Source organism: Mus pahari, chromosome 5, assembly GCF_900095145.1.
Source record: "Mus pahari chromosome 5, PAHARI_EIJ_v1.1, whole genome shotgun sequence".
Classification (NCBI taxonomy): Eukaryota; Metazoa; Chordata; class Mammalia; order Rodentia; family Muridae; genus Mus; species Mus pahari.
Genome location: NC_034594.1, coordinates 5,543,604 through 5,565,644, shown reverse-complemented (window position 1 = coordinate 5,565,644; position 22,041 = coordinate 5,543,604). Strand labels below are relative to the sequence as shown.

The 22,041-nt window shown below is 37.5% G+C and overlaps 1 protein-coding gene across 5 annotated transcripts in view; it reads left to right on the top strand.

Moving 5' to 3' along the window:
* The window catches only part of Fam135a (family with sequence similarity 135 member A), a 78,779-nt gene that overhangs the window by 5,652 nt on the left and 51,086 nt on the right, over nt 1-22,041 (top strand). For all 5 annotated transcript variants that reach the window (XM_029538385.1, XM_029538388.1, XM_021197626.2 and 2 more), the window contains exons 3-5: nt 7,396-7,484; nt 8,593-8,708; nt 18,753-18,832. In XM_029538385.1, the coding sequence (XP_029394245.1) occupies nt 8,632-8,708; nt 18,753-18,832 (157 nt within the window). In that variant the 5' untranslated portion in view covers nt 7,396-7,484; nt 8,593-8,631. The remainder of the gene's footprint in view (nt 1-7,395; nt 7,485-8,592; nt 8,709-18,752; nt 18,833-22,041) is intronic.

Sequence of the window (22,041 nt, the reverse complement as noted above, 5' to 3'; positions counted from 1 at the left end):
TTGCTGCACGAGTCAGAAGTGCCTGTATTTGCTTTTATTTCACTGCTGTTTGCTCTCTATTGGTATCACCAATGGAGAACAAAGCTTTCCAGAAACATGTCTGTCAAATTAATCTTCCCTTTCCTTTCAAAGGTCTGTCCTCTCTCCCTTCCCCAAAGAAGGGAGTCTAATTCTATATTTTTAAATTTGTGTAGTTCATGCAATGTGCAAGTGGCTGGTAAAATGCTAAATTTAGAGTTCACTGTGAGAAGTGAGGAATACCAGCAAAAAATTCTAGACACTTGCCTTGCTTAACGTGCTTTCTTTAATGGAACAAGTGGACTAAGCTCAGCTTTGCTGTGAGTGGCCCTTGTCAGTGAGCGGCGTTCCTGCTGAGCATATGTCCATGCAAACGATTCTGAGTCAGTGGTTAAAAGCTCTCTTCGAGGCTGGAGCTTGCCTGGTGGCTGGGCCCTTTAGAGCAATTAGGATCCTGTACTGAGCATGGCTGGCCCAGTAAGAACTAGTAAAATGGGCAGGGTGTCATGGCCTCAGCCACCCAGAAAAGGACTGCATATAAATCTATGAAATAAGACTTGTTCAGATATTCACAACCAGCCAGCCAGTGCATACTTAATCACATGACTTGATACAAACCCTGAAAATCCAGATGTTGCCAGCTGATTGTCTTTAGTATATATACTGTGGTTTATGTCTTGTCAAGATTAGCTCAAAACAGCTATGTAAATGTAGAGTTCTAAATTTAGATTGAAATTTAGGAAAGCTAAGCATTCCTTCCACCAGGAGGGACCATCTTTCTACTGCTTGGTGGGATACAAACAGGATTATTAAAAAGAACTTTGTGGGCTGGTGAGATGGCTCAGTGGGTAAGAGCACCCGACTGCTCTTCCGAAGGTCTGGAGTTCAAATCCCAGCAACCACATGGTGGCTCATAACCATCCCTAACAAGATCTGACTCCCTCTTCTGGAGTGTCTAAAGACAGCTACGATGTACTTACATATAATAAATAAATAAATCTTTAAAAAAAAAAAAAAAAAAAAAGAACTTTGTGTTACTCGCAAGAAAACAGCATTCTGAAGGCTTCTTGGCTTTCTCCTAGTTAACTGGCCTCCTGTTTATTTATTTGGAGAAACCCAAGGAAATTAACATGGATTCTATATTCACTGCTATTAGATGCATTGAGGTAACTCCATTCTAACCTCATTAAAAATCTCTCTCGTATTTCTAAGTGACATACTTGAATTTAACTGTGCATTTTAGATATTCTTTTATTGTTGGTTGCAATTTTCAAAGTTAATCTCGGTTCCCAGTTTTCTATTACAATGTGAATGGATCTACTGTTCCTTCCTTTGCTATCAGTCTCCATGCCTGTCATAATGTGAGCCTCTCACTATAGTGAATATGAAGACGTGATAACAGTATGGCTCCTTAGAAGGAAGTTTAACTATGTTAGACAGTATTTAGCTGGGAAAAAAAAAAAAGAACTTTCAGACAGTACTGAAAGAAAAGTACTTTTGTTTTATGAGAAAGTGACACACTGCATGCTAACAAGGAGCCTTTCCAGAAGTTGTTTGTTTGTTTTCTGTAGGTGATATCATTTGGGTGTCATTGTTTGGACCATCAGTATCACAGGTTTTGATCTCTTTTGTCTGATAGTTCCTAAATTACAAGTAGAAGTCAGAAACTAGCTGTTGGTTCCCCCTTTTGTTGAAGGTGGCCACTGTATTCCTGAGGCTGACAAGAAGTATGACATCTCTATTTTGTTCAACTCCTTTTCCATCTGCCTTAGTAAACAAAACATCCCAAGGGTGACTGTGAACCTACAGCGGAAGAGTTACGGCTGCTTTTTGATTTCTGTGAGAGCAGTTCATTCTGTGGTCTCCAGTTCATCTTGGGGACTTCTGAGCTTTGCCTTGCACTTTCAGGTGCTTCCACATTTGTGATACTCTTAAAACACTAAGGACTTTTGAGTTGAGGGAGTGTTTTAGGATCGGTATGGATGATGTAGGAGCATTTCTTGCATTTTCCCAAGGTTCATTCCTTGGCAGTTATTAAGTGCTAATAGCTGTCTCAGCTGCTTTGATGGAGAGTTGGTATTTTGGTATTCTTAAAAGCTATGCATGGCAGTACTATGGACTACTTTTACTTTAATATTACTTCTGGGGCAGTTAGTGTATACACGGTAGCCACTTAAAGAGACAGCTTAGTATGTGTGGACTGATGTACAGTAGAAGTTTGTGAGGGCATGTAATTTAAAATAGTCTAATAACCCCATATCATAAACACAAGTGAAATTAGTTTCGAGGGCTGGTGGGATGGCTCAGTGGGTGAAGAGACTTGCTACTACTCTGTTGGCCTGAGACCCACACAGTAAAAGGAAAGAATCTAACCCTGCAAGTTGTGCTGACCTCATGCATGTTATCACTGTGTGCCCCTACATGTTAAATAAATAAAAATTCTGAAAAAAGTGGGGAAACAGGTAAAATTAATTTTAATCTAGAAAACTACTTGAGATAATTAACTTTATACGTTCTGGAGAGATGGCTTGATGGTTAAGAATACTGGAGAGGACTAGTGTTTGATTGCCAGCACCTATATCGGACAGCTCACAGCCACTAGGAAGTCTGGCCCCTGTGGGCACCCCTACTCAAGTACCCACATATACATATAAATCAAAAGTTTTAAATATTTAAAAAGACATATTGTGCTTTATAGTTTTATGTCAATTTGACACAAGCTAAAGTTATTTTAAGGTGGAAACCTCAATTGGAAAAAAAAAAATGCCTCTGTAAGATCTAGCTGTAGGGTATTTCTTGGTTAGGGAGGACCCAGCCCATATGGATGTGGCCATCCCTAGGCTGGTTGTCCCAGGTTCTGTGAGAAAGCAGGCTGAATAATTCATGGGAAGCCACCCGGTAAGCAGCACCCTTCCATAGTCTCTGTGTCAACCCCTGCCTCTGTCTCCTGAGGGTTAGGATTAAAGGTGTGCACGACCATGCCCAGGCCTACTGCCTACTGTAATACTCAACTCGGAATGTTTAAATAGTAGTTCTGTCAGCGCAGGAAAGTTGTGCTTAGTAGGGAAATATTTTACATGGCTTCTGTGTTAGATTGAAATTAAATTACGAACTCAGTTCCTCAGTCACACTAAGATGTTTTGTTGTGGTCTTCATGTTGGACACAGCATTTCAGAAAGAACAAGAATGACTTTCACATTTATCACTGAACTTTTTTCATTGAGAAAAAAACTTAGCTGGGCAGTGGTAGCTTAGCTGGGCAGTGGTGGTGCACACCTTTAGTCCCAGCACTTGGGAGGCAGAGGCAGGCAGATTTCTTAGTTTGAGGCCAGCCTGGTCTACAGAATTAGGGCCAGGACAGCTAGGGCCATACAGAAAATCCCTGTCTCAAAAAAACAAAACAAAACAAAAAAAACACAAAAACAACAACAAAAAAAAACCACACACAAAACCAAAAACAGACAACAAAAAGTAGCTTTTCCTGAGGTATTACAATGTGATTTTTTTTTCTCTGCTTATTAGCTGTGCTTGGTAGGGATGGACTTTTCAGCATGGGTTTCTCACTGAACATCAGAGTCATTCCATGTCTAGATTGGGATTTGTAGATTGCTTAGCTGAATTATCTGCTGGTGATTTAGGAAATGGTGCAGAATGGATTTCTGTTTGATTGGCCTCCAAATTATTGAGTTTTGTATTGTTTTGCCAGGGCTACAAGGGTTAACCATTTAGTCAGCTGATTCTGATAATGTCAAGAGGCCATGGTTAAATCTATGAGCTCGGAGCCAGCCCTAGACTGTTGAAAAGGTTATGAAGCTCATGGCTTGTGACTGCAGAAAAGTTGTACTGGAGAATTCTCTGTGCATAATTGTGATACAAGGAAAGAAGTCTTTTCTGACAATTTTGTTAGTTCTTGAGAAAGGACAGACCAGGATTTTTCTTGTGAGTGGTGTAAAAATTTGTATAAATTAGAAATCAGTATGTTAGTCCATAGAATGAATTTGTACTTTTTGAATTTGATTTACAGTGACAAGTTTTTTATCTTGATTTTTTTTTAAATAAGTTAACAACATTTAAAAGTAAGATTTCACCTTAAGGGGGAAAAAGTCTTCCAGCTTCCTTCTGGGAATTTTGAGACTTCAATGATTGCCACCAAGGGGTGGACTGGAAATCACAGAAAATGTCTGATTCCTCTTGCAGAGAGCCAGCAAGGATTGATGGGGCCAAGCAGCATTTCATAGATGGGATAAAAGACTAGTTTGTGTCAAGAGAATCACAATCATGCTCACTAAACCTGAGAGCCCTCATCTTTCTTTCTTCTTTCACCCTTACCTTTTCCTTAGTTCTTTCATTATTTTTTCCTCTAAACAATTCGTAAAAGTAAAAACACCTGTGCTTTTGAGGGTGACAGTGAAAGTCACAGTGATTTTGTAAGCATCATTTACATTTGTACATATATATGTATAGTTCTCTTTAACGGTGCTTAATGAAAAGGAAAGGATTTAAGACAAGGAAACAGCAACAATATAGTAAAAAGTATAGTAGGGTATAGGAATTGGAGCAGAGGAGAATTCCGAACATACACTAATAAGGGAATATATTCATCAGTGCCTGTTTCAGCGTATCCATATCATAATGCCTTCCTCCAAATTGGTTTATTTTAGATAGGAGAAAAATAATGATTTCTATTTGTGAAATATTTAATATTAATATTCCATACGAGTATGAACCAGTAAATAGAGTAACCAGAATGTCCCACTTTTACCGAGGTTTATACTTAAGATGTAAGAAAGGGTAATAAGGCTGGATTTGATAGCTCCTGTTTATAATCACATTATTTGGAGGAAGAAGTAGAAAGATTGAGAATTCAGGACCAGCCTAGGCTATGTAACGATCTAGATTTTTAAAGGTAGTGGGTAAAGTCTTCAATATTTTAAAGGGACATAAGTGCTTAGAAACAGATAAGGTGTGGCTGAAGCAGGTAGATAATGTGGCCAGGACAGACCACATTATTTGAGTTTAGCCCAAGAAAAGGTAACGGAGTGAGTCATGTCCATCGCTGGATGGAGGAGAGCTCCAGAGAAGAATGAACACAAGGACTTTGGGGCTACCAGCTGTGTTTGAGAGATAGAAAGGAAATAAGTATGACTGGAGTGGGCAGGCTGCTAATAGATGAGGTCAGAGAAGTTATGAAAGATCTGCATACAAGGGTATATAGATTAAGTGTGTTACTGTATCAAAGAATCATAAGACAAAAGGACTGAGCAGTGTCTAAGCAGCTAAGACACTCAGGAGTGCAGAATCAGTCTCTTTTACCAGTGTTTAAAGAGTTTTGTACTTATCTTTGTGATCAAAACTAGACTACTGTCAAGAAGGTATTCTTGCCTAGAAAAATGATGGGAAGTGAACTTAAGGGCAGAGAATTTCCTTTTAAACAAATTAGTTGCTGCATGCTTCACTTGAGTTTATATTCCATAAGGGCAGTCAGTCTACCACATTCCATGGGCAGGGTAACTTGGCATCAAGAGAGATTGAGAAATAGTCCTGGGCTTGGTGACCATATGGCTTGGAAAGGAAAAAAGAAGTGACATGCAGTGTCTGCTACCCTAGCCATCACAATATCCCATGTATAACCTATCAAAAATGTGACCTCCCTTCCTATAAAGAAAAACCAAAAACCAAAAAGAAAATAAGAACTATGTGTTGCATTAATCCTAGGCTACTGAGAATTCTGCAAGTCCAGATACCTAGAAATAAAACACTTGTCTTCTCTACCCCTGTCCCTCCTCCACTTGCCAGTGAAATCAGAACAAGAATAGTAAAAGGACTCCCAATTGGGAAAACAAGCAGTAGGAAACATTTTCTAGCTGAGAGCAATGCTGGATTGGAATGATGGAGTTACCATATCCTGGCAGTGCAGGAATGCTGCAGGTCTGACTTCAGAGGGGAACAAGTATGTCCATTGCATTAGGAGTCCTCTAATCCGTCTCTGGATACTCCATCCCTGTGTTAACCTCCTTATAGCCACATGAATGCTCACATTGAAAGTTTGTCTATTTTGGAAGATACAATTTCCATACGTCTATAGCTTCCTAATATTGCATATTCTATAGCTTGCAAGTTAACAAAGTTACAGACTTTTACATGTTATTTCTTTGATAAATACTGTTTTGTTAAAAAAAAAAAGTAGGATTTTTGTGTTTGTTTTTTTTTTTTCTTTTTTCCTATTCTATTTTCTGTGTCAGTGACTCGCTGAACTTGTTTTGTGGATGCGGCTCATATGCTTGCCCTTTAGATGCACTTACTTCATTTTAATAGCCTTATTTCAGTGAGATTCAACTTTATCTCTCGTTTGAGTGATCGTTGTTTTTTAAACCATATGTAATAACAGGCAATTTGTAGGATGTCAACACCTTTAGCTAATGTTAACTTGTTATGTCAAGAATCTTTAGACTTCCTTTGAGAAAGGAATTCTGATTTGCTATATTGGAGTACTTGAGTGCAAGTCCCCAGTTTCTGCCAATTTATTTCCTTCCATCTTTGCTTACAAGTAGCCAAAGAGAGCCACCAACACAACCATGTTATGATTCTTTTCAGCTACTTTTCTGGGGCTCTGCATTTAGAGGGATACTTAGTTCTGGAGGTAAACTTTTTATCATTGTTAGCTTTGTATAAGAAACATTATCAGTATTTTGTAGTATGTTTCTTTGTTGCCTGGTATGTAAGCTAATGTCATGTATCTTAAGTTTATGTTGCCAATGTACCCTACTTCTGGTAATTATTAATTCATATGTTTTAAGGTTCTACTAAAACTACCTACTTCCCAATTCTTTAAATAAGAATTGGGATCCCAAAATGAAAGATGAGAATTTATGTCTTATCCCTGTAGTAGGCTTACTGGGAGGCAAAGGCAGACAGATTTCTGAGTTCAAGCCCAGTCCCTGGTCTACAGAGTGAGTTCCAGGATAGCCGGGGCTACAAAGAGAAACCCTGTCTGGAAAAGTTTTGTCATTATTTTAAATAGTATATTTTATGTATACATGTCTGTATGAAATACATGAAATTTCAAAACTCACTACTTAGTTATTTTAAATGAAGAATTCTCTGTCTTAAAAATTATGATAGGTCTCCAGTGTTTTAGGTGTTCATTGAGAAGTGTTTCTGAACCACTGAACTAAGAAATACTCTGTTGTACTGTGTAGTCTGCATATGTGAATCCTTAATAGAAATACAGAATAGTTAATGATGAAGTTATAATGTATTCCCAAGCTTTGAGGAGGATGTAAGTCCTGTGTGTAAATTGTGAACGTTAATGAAACATGGGTATTTTAAAGATAGATTTTGTATCTGTGGTTTTATTTTATTGTTTCTTTCTCATAGGGGGCACAATATATTTTTAACAAGAATCAGTAACTGGAAATACAAGGTTTGTTATTTAATAATGTAAAATGAAGATCTGATCAGCAGAGGTAAGCATATGGCATTTCTTTTGCACTTACTTCATTAGAGATTAGAATACTTGCTGATTTGGGGGAAGTAGTTTTTCGAAAGCTGTGGAAGCTGAGAGATTTTACTGTGCTTGCTAATGATTTGCTTGCTATGGTGCCATAATGTTGGCAGGAGACATTGGACTTAACAGTCAGAGACAAAGATGGGTTATACTCAGAGCAGTCGGGCCAGGTGACATCACATAGCAACAAAGCATAGAAGAGGAGAGGAACCCTGAGCTAAAGAACCCTGCAACTTTGATAATGGACAGTCCACCCACCTGTTTTCTGCTTGGGAAGACTTTATTGTGTACAAAAGTAGCAGAGCTGGCTTTTAAGATGTCCTTGCAGAGATATCCTGGAACAAAGGCAACTGTTAGAGTCCTTGCCTTAGTAAGAGGTGCAGAGATACCAGAAATCTGTGGAGGGTTATCTCCAAACATTTATCCTCTCTAACTTGCTCTTCTAAATATGTGCTCTTGGTACATAGGGATGTTTGTTATCTGTCTAGATAGTGAAAATAGAAACCATTGAAACAGTACCAGGAGCTGGCCTTTTAAACTGCAACATGCCCACAGGATAATAGTTACAGTTAAAATAATGCCATTTACACTTACTGGCTTAAATGGTCTTCGGAAGCTGATCTGAAATATGCAAATTAGAAAAATATACAAGTCACTGACACCAGATATATATATATATATAGTGCTGATACACACGTGAAACTATTTTTCAATGCATACGTGAATGTTTTAATTTTCACTTGCATGTGCACCTTTTATTTTAACTTCTATGAAAATTAATGCCTTAGGTTTTTATGACAGGGATTTTTTTAAAATTCAAAAGTGCTTTGTTCTTTAAAAAATATTTTCTTCATTTAACAAAAATATCCATTCATGGATTATCATATGGATGTCATAGGGGGAAGAAATGTTGGAAAGCTTCATAACCAACACATCTTGTGGTAAAGTAGCACTGCTAGTTGGTAATCTCTGGATTCTGGTCCTGCTTAGGTGGATTAAGCTAAGCTAGGCTTCTAAGTTGGCATTTCTGTTGTGTTTCTCATGATCTCTCCCCCTTTTTAACTAAGGTGCTGTTACCAGATTTGTCCTCTGGGTATAAATTAAAAATGACTGAAGTTCAAGCAATGGTAGAATTCTCCGTGGAGCTAAACAAGTTCTACAATGTGGATTTATTCCAAAGAGGGTATGCATTTTATAGTAAGAATTTAATTATAGGTTTTATTCCAGCATATATGTAAAAAAAAAAAAGAGCTGTATTTAGGTGATTTTAGTCTAAGTAATTCCATATAACTAGATATTTAAGATATTTGGAGATTATGAACATGGATTTAGTAATGATGTTGAATATATTTAATATGTATTTGAGATTTTTGTATTGATCACGGAGGGAGTGCTTTAATAAAATGCATTATCTCATTTTTACTGTTTATAGGCTTATTATATAATGGAGGAAAGTTATTTACAGAGAAATAGCTAAGTAGAAATATAAAGCATATATAACAAAGATTCAATAGAAATCAAGCAGGCCATTTTTCTGTTAATAAAGTCATTACAGTGATATTAGCAGCAATACAAAAACAGCCCAACGCTGCCATGTAGCCTGAGAAATTTCCTTCCCCACTTAAAGATTTCCATTAAGAGAAAGCCAGCTCCTTGATGCTTTGCAGAAAAGTATTTCATGGTGAGTCCGGATAAAGCTTATTAAGACAAGGGAGAATATACTCTCAAGAGAAACAAAGAATTGTTAACGAAAATACAGTCCATATCCAAGACCTGTGCGTGAGCTTCTCACGAGAAAGTCTCACTTCAGTGCCGTTACGGAGTCTGTGTCTCAGTTACATGTGGAAAGCAGGGAATGGACAACATGGTTTAAAGACTAAGCAAGGCTTAAAATTTAACTTACAAATTAAGGCAAATTATATGAGCTCATTTACTTTTTATTGTCTTAAAGAATTTCCTTTTGTAAATGAAATTTAAGATGGTTTTCAAGGAGCCTTGCTTAGGTTCAGTGGTGTGAGAGAAATACTAAAATGGTGGGCTTCTGTGTTACCAAGACCTTTGCCTTATGTAATCATTTTTTTTTTTTTTTTGGTTGTTGTTGTTAAGATTTGTGTGTGTGTGTGTGTGTGTGCGCGCGCGCGCGCACATATTTATCTGTCTGTAAGTTTGTGCATGTTCATGAGGCCAGAAGATGGCTTCAGATCCCCCGGAGTTGAGGTTAGGGGTGGTTCTCGGCCGCCTGACCTAAGAACTGGGCACTGAACGTGGGTCCTCTGCAAGAGCACTACCTCCTCTTAACCATGAGCCATCTCTAGCTTGTTTGTTCTGAGCATTTTTATTTAAAGGTCTTAGGAAAACTGGCATTATCTCTGGCAATTTTGACTTTATACTGAAGTTTCTTGACTTTCAGCAGGAAAAGACAACTAGATCCTAGGGTGAGGGATTTCTTCCTCCATTTGTGTCTCTTCCTTTTTTCCTGTCTGTTTCTTAGGTCAGAGATAGGATTAAAATTCAGATAAGACTTAAAATAGGCAAAGGATGAAATGAAAAAGCCAAGTCTTAGAAATGTGAATATATTATTTATTCAGCTATTTTGTAATTTTTGAGATAGGATCTTGCTTTGTAGTCCTGGCTGAGCTTAAATTCCTAACAGTTCTTGTTCATCAGTCTCCCAAGTGCCGGGATTATGACAGTTATGTACCACCACATGAACATGTTATTTTTTAAAGGTTTTTAGAACTCTAGAAGGAAGGTGATGGAAAGGCGGAGCTGTGTTTCTGATAGCCTTTAGTGTCTGGAGATGAGTTGGTAGTGTGGGTTTAGGATTCAGTGAGTTGTGGCAAATATTAAAGAATGGCGCCTAAGCTGTGCTATAATGCTCTCTGCTCCAGTGTCTCGGCTAGCCGCCTCCATGGCTAGCCCCAGGCTGTGGTTTTCCTAGCTCCAGTTCCCTGCCTCAGAGCCACCTGAACCTTCCCAGCCATCCACCCCTTGAGGCTAGTTGTCACAAATCCCCTTAACCCAGTAAATAGAAACTCTAAAAGCTTATAATTCTAAGACAGATTTATATTTCAATAAATTCTCAGTTCACAAGATGCCCACACAATAATTTCAGAGCCAGTTGATAATGATATAAATTGCTCACCTAGATAAGACAAATTGTCCTGTAATCATTCATCCCGTATAAGATATTCATAGCTACCTGTGGCTATTTAAGCCACTCCTCTTTCTCTTCCTCCCTTCTCTTCCCCTCCCTGTCTCTGTCCCTGAAACTCTTAGCTCCGCCTTCCTTTTCCCTGTTCAATCACAGGCTTCTTGTTGTATTAATATTTAAATTAATTAGAAAATTCTGCTGCAGTGAGTCATTTCCCAGTGAGAATAGAATTATTATCATTATTACTACAAGCACATGTTAATGTGGTATGTTAGTTATTCTATCGTTTTAATAAATGCCATTATAAAAGAAACCATTTAACTTGGGCCTTATAGTTTCAGAGAGCCAGAGTCTGTGGTAATAGCACAAAGACGTGGCAGAAACAGCTGAGCACAGTTCCTCAGTGTCCTCTTCTTCCTCAGTTTGGAGGCAAAGAGAGGGGGAAATACACACTCTGGGAATTGCTCCCAGTCTTTTGAAACCTCAACGCCTTCCCCAGTAACATACCTCCTCCAGTTAGGCCATACCTCCTAAGTCTTTCCAAATGATTCTACCACTGAGGCCTGAGATTTCAAACATATGAGCCCATGGAGGCCATCCTCATGCAAACCACCACATCTGGTAAAATTGATGGTTGCATGGAAGAAATACAAGTGTAGCCTAGAATGGTGGTTCATGTATGTAATTCCTAGCACTTGGGAAACAAGCAGGAAAGGATAGTCTGGGTTATGTAACTGTTCAGGCTAGCCTGTACTACACAGGAAACACTTTTCAAAGGAAAAAGAAGGCAAAAATAAATTAGCACAGCAAGCATTTCAGAGGCATCTACAGAATGCTCATGTGTTAGCTTAAGGACTGTGTGCATTGTGCTGTGCTATCCAGCGCTGGGTCCATAACCTGCTGCCTCACTTCCTGTGTAAAAAAGTAACTGGATCTATTACTAGGCTAGCCAGGTCCCCAGTTTTTGAAGAAAAACTCTTGGAATGTAGGCTTAAGATCTACACCTTTTCAGGATGATAGAATTGTTTGACCTTATGTCCCCTTTGGAAGGATGTCGGACAGGAAGTCTTTCATATCTTTTCTTTGGAAATTTGCTTTAAGGTCAGCCTGCTTGCAAAGACAAAGGGAGGGTGGAGTTAGGGTGGCAGAGTTGTGCTGAATGGTTCATGACTGAAGTGAGGGCTACAAGTATCTTTGTATAGATCAGATCCTCTGCACCACGTCTAGGTCTAGCCTGTCTTCACAGTGGTTGGGGGTGGATAACTAAGTATAGTAAGAGATTTTCTAGCTTTAAGGAGTTTGTTTTTCAGAGGATTTGGCTTAATTTTGCTATGTTGGTTTTTTTAAAAAATGAAAATAGCCTGTTAATGCTTTTCTTTCCTCCAGTATATTTTGTGTAGCCTCTCATTCATTAGTAGGCTAGCCTATCTTGACTCGTACAACAGTACTCAAAAATAATTTACCCACAATACAGGGCACCTTGAACTGGCGTGCTGTTTCATCCAGTGTAGTCTGCTGGTTAAGAAAGTTACAGAACATAGCCAGGAATCCAGGCTGCTGGCTTTTTGGACTCAACATATAGGCTAGGCATATTTATATATGATACAGCCATGGCCTAGTCCACACTTTAAAAGCCCATACCTGTAATTGTTTTTGAAACATGCTTGCTCTGTAGATGTAATCACTACCACTTGGGCATCAGAGTTCTGTGCCCAAGCACAGAACTAAACTTCCTAAAAAGCATTTTGTCAATCTAAGAATGCCCATGTACAGCCTACCTGAATTCTTTCAGTGAATTTTGAAGAAAATGTTCACTTACATTCTTAATATAATCATTGATTCATCTAATATCGAATATCTTTTAGATCAGAAACAAAGTATTTTTATTTTCCAAGTCCCAAGTCCTAGTTCCTTTGAGGTCCCTGGACCCTGATGTAAAGTGACTAATTTTTTCTTCAGCTTTTTCTCTCCTGTTGTATTTTACAGAGCTTAGCTAGTAGAAACCATTTAGGATTGCTTTTTCATCTCCAAAAGTTTCTTAGGACATTGTCTTACTTCTTCCTAAGTTCTTATAAATAACATATTTTATCATCCCATTAATAAGAGTTACTATTTTTCTAATCTGTAATTTCTTCATTATTTTTCTACTTCTTATAATTAACATTTACTTTGTTCATAAAGTCATTGTGTTTTAAAATTTTGTTATAGCAAGTACCAATCCTAAGCATTTTTTATTTATTGCTATGGTAATGTATGTATAACCAGCTAATAGCAAGCACAGAGCTTATAATAGCATTGCATCAACATGTATTTCTGCTCCTAAAGCTGTACTAGCTAAATAGTTCTGTTAAGCTCTTTTAGCTTGGCTAATCTTTGCTGGGTTCATTCATCAATCCAGTCAGCTGACAGCTTGGCTGAGTACTAGCTAATGCAGAATGGCCTCAACTTGGCAGACACAACTTTCTTTTACAGATTTTCATCCTACGTCTTGTTGCCATGGAGTAGGCAAGGATCCAAAGAGAGAAAGAAGCCATTCAAAGAGCTCTCTTAGCACTTAGAATTGGTCAGAGGAGCATGAACACACCTACACACACACACACCTACACACACACACACACACACACACACAGATAAATGTAATAACATTTTTAATGCCATATATACTTTCTTTAGTGATGTTTTTATGATGTGGTATGTGTCTGTCTACCTGCATGTAGAACACATGTGCTCCAGCATGCATAGGGAGGTCAGAGGACAACCTGCAGGGGCAGGCCTCTCTTTACCTGTGGTCTCCAGCTCTCAAGTTCAGGCCATCAGGCTCAGAAGCAAGCCAGCTTAAGCCACTGAGTTATCACTGCCACCTGCTCCCTGTTTTAACCACTTTTACCTCACATGATTCTATTTAGAGTTTAAGAAAATTGTTGTAGAAATACAACATTCTTTTAACCACTAGATTAAGTTAACATCCACAGGTTACATTTGATTATAATCTGATTTTTTTAAAGCTACAATTGGTGACATAATCTAAATTAGTGTTTAGAAGAACACTCAAGTCGTGCTGTGTCCTTATGGATACATTACAGAACATACAGGGTCTGGCTATTTCTTTTTGTGACAAGATTGATTTCAAGTATTATCAACCTGGTGAGCCTTTATAAAGCTTTCTATAACCTAACCAGTGGTATCCTTTGAAGGTCTTTGCCCACGGTGATTATTTTACTACGAGTTTCAGAACAGTGGCATTTCTCTAATTGGCAAACTATTACTTCATTAACTAGTTGGTTGCTGTGCAGTGCAGTCTGTGTAGGGCATAGGTTTTTGTTCTTCCTGTCCAGTAGCTTTCAGGATATTGTCTTGTGCCCTGGTCCCTTTGCGTTACTGTCAGATTTTCTTCAGTGGCAAGGTGACCTCACAGATTCCTTAGCATTTTTAATGGTGCTGTCTCATTTTTCTCTTTTATGCTCATGTGGCACCCCTCATTTCATGTTGGCTTCACACACACAGTCTTTTCATATTGTTCATAGGACACACTTGGAATTGCGAATTGGCTTTTCTAACAGTATTTTACTTCATTTTTCCTTCCATATTAATCTCTACTTTCCTGGAGATTATTGTAGTTACTACCAAAAAATTCCAAATATGAAAAAAAACCTCAATCCATATTTGCTAACTAAGGTAATATTTTATATAGTACTAGGTTAAATGCTATTACAGTGTACCATACTACTAATTATGGGGCTAGATAAACAGGGCAGGAAACTGTAGTCCTGGGCCTAATCTAGACCTATCCATTGGTTCACTGGTTCACTGCATCCATGGCTACTTTTTCTTAGCACAGAAAGAATAGTCACAACAGGGTGTGTGGCCCACAGTTCAAGAGATATGTATTACCTGGCCTTGAAGTTCATTCGTCCTTGATGAAGAATATGTATGTAATGTTCCATCCTTTACAACTATCCAATAGGTTGTCCCTAATATATTCTAATTTGGACATTTTCATAGTTTTAGGAAAATGATAGTCATTGTATTTTATAGGATACAGTGTAATGTTTTGATGTAGATTTTGGAGCTGTTTAAGGTAATGAGCTTAGTCGTTGCCTCACGACTTATCTCTTTGTGTGTGGTAAGAATATTTAAGATTCTTTTGACATTTTGAAATATGCAATACATTATTATTAAATGTGGTTACCATCCTATGCAAGCTCATGGAGATTTAATTTTCTTTTGTAATTGAAGTTTTGTATTATTTGACCAACACTCCACTTCCCAGAACCCTCCCCGACCCATCACCACCACTCACACACACCCATACCCTCTCTACCTCTCAGGTTTCTGCTAGCATTCTGCACACCACTGTCATAGGTTCAACTATTTTAGATTTTACACGTGACTAAGTTGCTGTGCATGGATTATCTCACATTGCAAATCACCTTTGCGGTTCGTTTATGTTACTTCGCTTGACAGCATTTCCCCTTTAAGGACTGTATATATTTCATTGTATGCACACCATTTTCTTATGTCATCCATGGATAGCTAGCTAGGTTAATTCTTAACTGTTGCAAGTAATACTACAACGTGGGGTTCACATAGGAGTTTCAGTTCCTCTATCCATAGGACCATGTTGTTTTAGTTTTTTGGGTAGCTGCTATATTGATTTTCATAATGGCTGTTCTAGTGTGTGTTCCCACCAGCCATGGGTCTTCTACTCACAGCATTACTAACCCTGTCCCTTTTGATAATTGTCATTCTATGGTGTGTGTGTGTGGGGGGGGTAATTATGTATTTTAGACTTGTGGGGTTTTTGTGTTCTAGCCAGAATATATTGAATGCTCATTTTTTGTGTAAGTTGTCAAATACAAGATTATGGTTAGACACTTAACAAATAGTACTGCTTCAGTGGTTTAAAATGAAATATCACCTAGTATTTGCTTAGTCTTTTTTTTTTACTTAATTTATTAGATATTTTCTTCATTTACATTTCAAATGTTATCCCGAATGTCCCCTATACCCTCCCCACACCCTGCTCCCCTACCCAACCACTCCCACTTCTTGGCCCTGGCGTTCCCCTGTATGGATCATATAAAGTTTGCAAGACCAAGGGGCCTCTCTTCCCAATGATGACTGACTAGGCCATCTTCTGCTATATATGCAGCTAGAGACACGAGCTCTGAGGGTACTGATTAGTTCATATTGTTGTTTCACCTATAGTGTTACAGACCCCTTCAGTTCCTTGGGTAATTTCTCTAGCTCCTCCATTGGGATCTCTGTGTTCTATCCTATAGATGACTGTGGGCATCCACTTCTATATTTGCCAAGCATTGGCATAGCCTCACAGAAATAGCTATATCAGTGTCCTTTCAGCAAGATCTTGCTGGCATATGCAATAGTGTCTGCGTTTGGTGACTGATTATGGGATGAACCCCCGGGTGGGGCAGTCTCTGGATGGTCCATCCTTTCGTCTTAGCTCCAAACTTTGTCTCTGCCACTTCTTTCATGGGTATTTTATTCCCTGTTTTAGGGAAGAATGAAGTATCCATGTGTTGGTCTTTCTTATTCTTGATTTTCTTGTGTTTTGGAGATTGTATCTTAGATATTCTAGGTTTCTGGGCTAATATCCACTTATCAGTGAGTACATATCAAGTGAGTTCTTTTGTGATTGGGTTATCTCACTCAGGATGATATCCTCCAGATATATCCATTTGCCTAAAAATTTCATAAATTCATTGTTTATAATAGCTGAGTAGTACTCCATTGTGTAAATGTACCACATTTTCTGTATCCATTCCTCTGTTGAGGGACATCTGGGTTCTTTCCAGCTTCTGGCTATTATAAATAAGGCTGCTATGAACATAGTGGAGCATGTGTCCTTATTACCAGTTAGAACATCTTCTGGGTATGTACCTAGAAGAGGTATTGCTGGATCTTCCGATAGTATTATTTGTTTAATCTTAGTAAGCTTTTGTGTCATATACTTATGCTTAAAAATTACAGTATTTTACTTAATATTGAGCCATGTTGTTCCCATGGGAGGTTGATGAGCCCCTCGAAGACTTTGCTCTTTGGTTTGAAGGTTCCCCTGCTTGGGTCTTAACTCTTAGCTGCCTTTGCTTGCCGGCAGACTGTATAATCTTTTTGTTGTTGTTGTTGTTGGTTTTTTTTTGTTTTGGTTTGGTTTTTTTGTTTTTTTCAAGCCAGGGTTTCTCTGTATAGCCCTGGCTGTCCTGGAACTCACTTTGTAGACCAGGCTGGCCTCGAACTCAGAAATTTGCCTGCCTCCACCTCCCGAGTGCTGGGATTAAAAGCGTGCACCACCATGCCCGGCTGCAAACTGTATAATCTTAGTAGTCGTACTACTCTACCTCCATGGAGTTTGCTGTGTCCATTTAGGGCACGTTACACTTCTCTTCACTGTGATTAATTCTGCCCTGTGATGTGACGACCTGCCTGCTCTCTTCTGCATGTCATTTATGTACATAGGTAAATAAATCTAAATAACTACTTCAAAACCAGTAATGAATCAGTTGCTTAAGAAGGACATTCGTAAGTGAACCAAGATTTTGTTTTCTATGGTCACTGAGAGCTTGATCCCAGTATTATCACCTTCAGTGTCCCTGGCCTTTTCTTTTCTCTGTTTTGTTTTGGGGGGAGGGGAAGGGGGAGGAAAGGTTAGCCCTTGGCTGTCAGGAAACTCACTAGTAGACTAAGCTGGCCTCGAACTCACAGAAATACTCTGTCTGCCTCTGCCTGGAGTGCTGGGATCTATTAATAAAAAATTTTATTTTATAACTTTTATCTAATTTAAAATAATTACAGTGACTGATACAACGTCTTGAAACAAAGTAAAAATGTATAAAGTAGCTCCTACCTTGAAAATAATTGAATTCTTAAACAATGAACCAAATACATATTTTAATTAGTTTTTAAATTGATTTATTTCGTGCATGTGAGCAGTGTGCCTTGATCAGTAGTCCATCTCCTCCCTCTCTACCTCCTCCTCTACCTCTCCCACTAACACTCTCTCTCTCAACTTCATGTGCTGTCTTTTTGATTTTTAATCCACCGAGTCCACTCGGTTCTCCCAGTGTATTCCTAAGGCCAAGCTGTGTATTTGCTTCTATTCCGTTAGAACACGGGCAGCCTGTCAGAGCTTTCATCCCCAGTGCAAACTGATCCTCCCCCTCCCAGCATGTGTCAGTTGCCAGTGACTGTTAGGGACAGGTGGAAGGAGCTCTGAGTGCCTCTCTTTTCCTTCTGGGTCGTAGCTAACTCCATCTCCTGCAGGGCATCACCAATACTTTCCCGGCTCACTGCTGCACCACACTGTTCATTTCTTTTCTCCTCGAAATGTCTACTTAGTGCCCTCTAGCTTATCATATGAGGGGTTTTAGTGTTTATTTTTCTAAGACAGGGTCTTATGCAGCGCAAGCTGGCTTCAAACTTAAAATCTTTCTGCCCCAGATTCCTGATTTCCATGTACTAGAGTTAAAGGCATGTGTCAAACCAGTTTAAAAAAGCTATTTTGAATTAATCTGATGTCTTTCTCAAACTCACAATCAGGAACATTTTCTTTTCTTCAATTTTTTTTTTTTTTTTTGTGTGTGTGTGAATGTGTGTGTGTGTGTGTGTGTGTGTGTGTTGAATACACACACACTCCGTGTATGAGTGAGTCAATTCTGTCCTTCAATGAAAGTTGCAAGAATTGAACTTAAGTTATGAAATCAGGAGTGGCAGTGGTTTGCCAGCCCAATTTCATTATCTTTTAAAAAAAAGTAAATTACATGATGAAGTTCTTACATGACTTAATAATTCCATAGGTTAGGATCACAGTCACTGCTATAAAGTCAAGCTACCATATATATTTGTTTATGTTTCTATTGTTCTAATTTAAATATGCCAAATTTCTCTTTTGGTTTCATGTTGTGCTAGTGTTTCATATGTGGATATGGGAAATGTTACAGGGAACTGGTAGAATTATAGAAACTAGTAGAATCGAGCCAGAATTTTATTTTAATAGATATAAAATGTAGAGATGGGAACTTATGTTTTAAAATAACCAACTTATTATGTTTTTAGTTTTTACCAAATACGTGCATCAATGAAAATACCACCAAGAATTCCCCACAGAGTAGAAGCCAGTTTGTTACACGCAACAGGTAAGTTAAAAAACATTTTCAAATTAAAAATAGAATTTGAAGTAGCATATTGGTCAGTGATAACATTTTTTAAATACTTGACTCTTTTTACTATAAGCATGAATTAGCAAATAGGATTGCTATGATTTTCCTTTTAAGAAATCAGTAAAACAGGCTTAATTTGTTTTCTTAGAAACACATAAATAATGTGTCATAAGTTGAGGTTTTATGCGGTCAACAAAGTCTGTACATATTTGACTTAAAAATTACTGGACTGTTCTATAATAAAATTTTACAATATGCTTTTGGAATACTGGGATTACAAGTGCATGTTGCCATGCCCAGCTATAAAAGTCTAGTAAAATTTCTGTATAAAATTATCTCCATCCTTCATGTATAAGAAACATAAAATTTTGCCTTTAGTCTTGAGTCTCACCCCCAGGACATCATTATATCCACATATAAGCTAGAAGGTACAATGTATAAGTACTATGTATATGTCTGGATATTCCACAATCTCAAAAAGATTAAAAACCTAAGCATTTCTAATCCCAAGCATTCTGGATAAGAAATACTCAACTTGTATGTGTTTTTATTCCATATAGTTAGGAAGTGAGATGGGGGCTGGAGAGAGGCTTAGCCGTTCAAGGCTAGGCTCACAACCAAAAATATAAAGAAGCAAGATGGTTAGTAAGAAATTCTAAAGATTTGTCATATAAACCTGGTGTTATAGTTTTCAAAGTTATAAAAATAACACTCTAAACCTAAATTTAGATTTAGACCTTTTTTTTTTTTTTAAAGATTTATTTATTTATTATATGTAAGTACACTGTAGCTGTCTTCAGACACTCCAGAAGAGGGCGTCAGATCTTGTTACGGATGGTTATGAGCCACCATGTGGTTGCTGGGATTTGAACTCCAGACCTTTGGAAGAGCAGTCGGGTGCTCTTACCCACTGAACCATCTCACCAGCCCCGGGTTTAGACCATTTTTGATATTTAAAGAAATTTACTGAAAATTAGAATTTTTAGCCTAGTATGTATCTCACATATATACTTACTGTCATAATAAAGCCTTTTTTTTTAAGTCTACCCTCAAGAAACAGAGAGGGGGCTGGCGAGATGGTTCACCTGTTAAAGACTAGGCTCACAACTAAAATGTCAAGAAACAATGGTAGTAAAGCACCAGCAATTTCAAAACAGACTTGGTACTCCACTCTGCACTTCCCTAAATCTAGCGGGTGGATGGTTTTACTGTTTATCTTTCAAGGTTGCAAAATCCTCAAACTTTGGTTTATGAAATACTTTTGCAGATGTCAATATAGTTTATGTAAATTCAGAAACACTAACTTAACTGCTTTTTAGTACTGAATTTCTTAAATAGAATTACTTACTTTATAGTAATGAAATTTGGAGAGAACTAGGCCAAATTTCGTATTTATCTGTGTGTGTGTATGTGTGTAATGTATCAATCACAATAATAACTGAAGAAATTATGAAATTCAAAGGGAGCTGGGGGAATACAGGACAAATTGGGGAGAGTATATAGGATAAAAATTATATAAGTACAGTACTAATAATCTTAAAACTAATGTAATCAAAAAATGTCAGCATAATATGTTAAGATATAGTAACAATGATATACTATATATTAATACATAATATATGTAAGCAATATATTGTTTATATTACTATATTGTTATATGTTATATAATTATATTAATACATTATATACCAGTATAATATTTACATGCAAAAAATCATTTTGTTTTGGTTTTGGTTTTTTGAGACAGGGTTTCTCTGTGTAGTCCTGGCTGTTTTGGGACTCAGTCTGTAGACTATGCTGGCCTCAAACTCAGAAATCCGCCTGCCTCTGCCTCCCGAGTGCTGGGATTAGAGGTGTGCACCACCACTGTTTAGCTGAAAACTGTAAATATTTTTTATGATTGTTTTCTCACAAGGACATGAAGTTTTGTTTTGTTTTCTTTTAAGACTAAATTAATTTATGCTGAAGCTAACATTTTTGTATTTTGGATGTTTTAATTTGGAATTAATTTAAAAACATTGCTTTTTAGATGTTTAAGTGTAAGATCATTTAGTTAATCCAGAAAATTCTAATTGTGGGTAAGGGAAGAGATAAGAATTCTAGAAAGAATGTTGAGAAAATGATAGAATGTATACAAAACTAGGTAAGTTGTAGATTCCTAGCAAATGACTGTGTGAAAGGCCAGAATGGAATGTTCTAGAAAGAATAAATCCATTCTGTTCATTACATAGTCTTACTGTATGCAGCGGAATTAGCTCTTTGTTCATGATAGATATATAGGGAGGAACACAATTTATATCTAAGAGATAAAAACTTCTGTTAAAATTAAAAACTTTTTAGCAATTCAGAGAATTACTTCTACTTTAGTTTTCTTAGGTTCTAAGCAATTACTTGGAAAGACTAGAAATTGTAGTCATCTTAGTATTAAAGAATGATTTTAAGAAAGATTACAGAGCCAGCGTTAATGAGACAGTAGAGCCAATAACAAGTGGAGAGCTGTTATTTGAAAGCAAGCATATATTTAGAGTGATCTAGAAGATAGAAGCAAATGTCAGTGCATCTCATCTGATTTATGTGTTTTGTTGAAAATTGCATTATGATAGTTATAACTTCTTTTTCTATAAGCAATCTTGACCTAAACTTTATAAAGCATTTTTCTACTTTTACTTCCTGACAGTAAGCTGGGGACTAGGAGGAGAATGAGAAATTAATTACCAGGTGATTTAACAGTGGCTCTTGATCCTCTTTCCTCTTCTAGTAAGCTTTGAGTAACTCACTGACTGCTTCTTTATTATATTCGTGTGTGTGTGTGTGTGTGTGTGTGTGTGTGTGTGTGTGTATTCATATTCATATTCCTGCCAAGAGTACTTTTTTCTTTCCCTAATCAAAAATAGTAATGGTGTCTTGATTGACAGTAAATCAGAATTATGGATCTTGTCAGGGCTCCTAGAATCGAGTAATTAGGAATGATGTAAGCAGTGTGCCATTCAACCCTTCAGGACTTTTGAGAGCAATTTATGTTCTGAAAATGGGAGCAGAAGCTACGTTTCATGGCAGTAAGAAAGTGAACAATTTCCCCAGATCCTCTGACAGTTTGTCTAAATGAAGACAAATAGCCAAAAGATCAGTTAGTTCTAGAATACATTCTTACTTCCTTTTTCTTTTTTTGTTTGTTTTTTGTTGTT